This window comes from Branchiostoma floridae, chromosome 2, assembly GCF_000003815.2.
Source record: "Branchiostoma floridae strain S238N-H82 chromosome 2, Bfl_VNyyK, whole genome shotgun sequence".
NCBI classification, from domain to species: Eukaryota; Metazoa; Chordata; class Leptocardii; order Amphioxiformes; family Branchiostomatidae; genus Branchiostoma; species Branchiostoma floridae.
The window spans coordinates 18385321-18388670 of record NC_049980.1 but is presented as its reverse complement, the minus strand read 5'-3'; the positions used below and the strand labels follow the sequence as shown (position 1 = coordinate 18388670).

Here is a 3350-nt window from a genome sequence, read left to right as displayed (position 1 = left end):
TAGGGTTTTTTCAAACCCAAAATTCAGGTAACAGATGGGAAATTATATCGTAGGTTCAAATTTTTCTGCCTTAGAATTCCTTGCTGCACATTTTCTGACATATTTCAGGAACTTTATTTTTCTCGCGCAAATTTTTCACGCGCACGCGCATATTCTCCACGCGCAGAAAACCTGTTCCCAATTATACTATAGTTTCTTCAACAACTAATTTGCTTTAAACTCACATTAACAGTTTGTGCCTTGGTGTTTGTTATTTTGGCAGAAACTCTCCTCCTTCAAGTCCGCTGCCTGTCCTTATCATCCACCAGAAGACTCTTGGTTAGGTGTAACAGCGCCCTGGTAAGGAGCTCTCCAGTTAACCCGCGAGTACTGCCAGGTCAGTCAGCACTGCTATCCTCACATGTACAGACATTCTGTACCACAACCACAAGATGGGCAGAGGAAGCAAAGGAGGAGTCCACAGAAACTACAGAGAAGAAACAGGAAGATGCTGAAGAATCCCAACAGGAGGACACCAGTCTTGATGAAGACATTGAGAGGAGGCAGAAGTGGATGTAAGTGAAAGGAAGGAACAGAAAAAGTGCCACTTAAAACTCAAAATGAGGGAGAACATAATCATATTCCAGCAAGCTTAGAATATGTGTGTTTTGTTAATACAGGAAGTTCCCCTTTGCCCAGTTGTGTTGCAAAACCATATTTTGTTTGGCACAACTTAGTTTCAAACTCAGGTTACAAAGTTCACTACTCTATGTAGTTTTGGGGCAGAGACAGAGGTGCACGCACCAAGGATCAAAAGCAACGTTATCAAAGCACTGCATAATGCAATTCTCTGGAAATGCCCAAAATTTTGGCATGTGCATGGCACTTAAGGCCTAGGCATTCTTCCTCTAGAAGATTTTCCTCCATGTGCGCATTTTCTTTCTTTGAACTGGTGTTGTCTGAACTAATGTTGTGAAGCAATTGAAAATGTTTTTCGAACCCTGGAATAGAAAAGTGAGTATATACCCAAGTGCTGATAAATATGTTGTGGTATGTTTCCATAATTATAGGGAGATGTACAACTCCTGTCTGCCAGGATATGGCCAGGTGTTTGATGGAATCCCCTACAACCAGCTGCCTGTTATCCATGTCTTTGCCAACTGGAACAACACACATGCAACCTGTACTGACAGCACAGGTGTGTGAGGGGTAGCCATGGAGGCTGGTGTAGGCCTCTCTTGCTGATGTATGAGACTATTGTATTTCAGCACAATATTTCGATAGTCTTAAACATCAGCAAGAAAGACCTGTGATTATTAGTTAGACTCACAAAGGCTCTAGTCTAGATCAGTGAACTATGTTAGAATGAAGATGAAAGACGTAGCACTGGTTAAGTTTGAAGTTTGACTGTTTGCCCAACTTTCTTCAATCACGACTTCCTGAACCAATCCTATAGCCCTATCTACCTCCATAAAAATGTAGATATGCAAAGCAAAATGCCAAACTTTGATGGCCATGCAGCCACTGTCCTGTTGGTTGAATTGTTCTTGCCATTCTCTTATTGGTTGATCTGCTAATTGAGATGGACAGTCAGTCAGGAGCGGTCTATTGTTTCTGAAGACTGATAAATTGCTTTGCTCTTTTCAATAGCATACACTGTACTGTACACTAATTTATGCATTTTCTTCCAGGAAAGATACTTGCTCAAACAACCTGTGTAAGTATAGCTTCACACAATGCTTGTCAACAGTTTTTGATTTATGATATTTTATCTAAGAAATTTTCAATATTGCGTACGTGTTTCTGAAGAGATAGATTGTTCCCATTGACAAATTAGACCTACATTGTGATTTTACTAAAAAATAATTTCGTTTGTGGCATTTTCTTTCTACAGGGAAAAGAAGGATTTAAGAATGCTAAGAAGGCCACTTCTGTAGCTGCTGAGGTAACAGGACAGTCCATAGCAACAGTAAGTACAGTAAACTGCTCATAACGCCTGTGTTCCAATGTGCACAGGATCTTTAAAACGTCTTCCAATAACAGGTACACAGAGATTGATTCCACATCTCACAAATCAAAATGCTATATTATTTTCATTGATGAAGAACGCTGGATGATATTTGAAACTTTGGTGCATGTAAATCTCAAACATTTGTCCCATGGTTTAAATTTAATGAAACTGATTACTAGTATATTTCCTCCTGGATGTGTAACCATCAAAAATGTATTGTAACAGTACCAGTTTGCTTAGAGTATTTCTATTCAAAGATAAGGGAAGGTCTGACTTACTAGTGATTTTTTTCTTGCCAGACATGAGTGAAAAAAATTTTTATTTCAGAAAGCACTTGATCTTGGAATCACCAATGTGCGGCTGGTACTGCGAGGGATCGGACCAGGCAGGCAGGTGAGTGTCAGAAATATTTTTGCCTCATTTCACCGTTCTTGTAAAGAAGCCCCCAAATATGAAGTGATGATGTTACTGTCATTGATATATTCCTAGTTGATTTGTCAAATCTGTAAAAGTGTAAATGAGTGTATTTTTGTATGTTTTTTGTCTAGCCCATCGTCAAGGGAGTTCAAATGGGAGGAGTAAACATTGTGTCCATCACCGACGGCACACGTTTCTCAGCCACTGGTCCTCGGCCAAGAAAGGCTCGTCGAATCTAACTCAGTGTAAATTTGTAATTAGATAGACTGTAGCTTGACTTTCATTGTTGATTTTAGAAGTACACATTTGAGATTGTAAACAAATATGAGAAGAGTGTTATACTTCAAACTGATGACAGAAACTGTCTTATTATGACTTATATCAGTTTACACAGTGATATTGTTAATGGGACATTGTGCTGGTTTTTTCTTTAGCAAAACCAACAGGAAATTGCACAAGCTTTAGCACATAATGTGTAGAAAGAGAACACAAGATGTATGAATGTGAAAATTACATCTGAATATTCTACATTCATCTGACAGCAGTCAATAATTGCATTTGTAATCAGCCAAATGTATCTGCAAATAAAGTCGGCAATAAAATCTTGTCCATGCTAATATATAAAATCTATAATTTAGAAATATTTGCATAGTGGCAAGACGTTTTGCATTTTGCTTCCATTTAAAGTGCAGATAAAAATGGAGGAAGTATCTAAAAACAACTGATACACAAGAATTAGGGGCCTGCCCTCCACATTACTGACATCTGACATAAATTCTTCATTAGAAAAACTCTCAAAAATTACAAAAACAATTATCATAGCTATACCTAATGTTGATAAGTAAAACCGCATCATAATTGATTTTTTATCAAAGTGAAATCAAAATTTCAATATTTAACAACTTTTTCCTTGGAGTCATAAGGAAAGAAATGTGACATTGAG

At 37.9% G+C, this 3350-nt stretch overlaps 1 protein-coding gene across 1 annotated transcript in view; it reads left to right on the top strand.

The window, feature by feature from the left end:
- LOC118407156 (28S ribosomal protein S11, mitochondrial-like) overlaps positions 1 to 3322 on the top strand; it is a 5156-nt gene extending 1834 nt beyond the window's left edge. Inside the window, exons 2-7 of the mRNA XM_035807578.1 lie at positions 263 to 554; positions 1050 to 1177; positions 1671 to 1696; positions 1874 to 1948; positions 2318 to 2383; positions 2539 to 3322. Of these exons, the coding sequence (XP_035663471.1) occupies positions 263 to 554; positions 1050 to 1177; positions 1671 to 1696; positions 1874 to 1948; positions 2318 to 2383; positions 2539 to 2646 (695 nt within the window). The 3' untranslated portion in view covers positions 2647 to 3322. The remainder of the gene's footprint in view (positions 1 to 262; positions 555 to 1049; positions 1178 to 1670; positions 1697 to 1873; positions 1949 to 2317; positions 2384 to 2538) is intronic.
- The last annotated feature ends 28 nt before the right edge of the window (positions 3323 to 3350 follow it).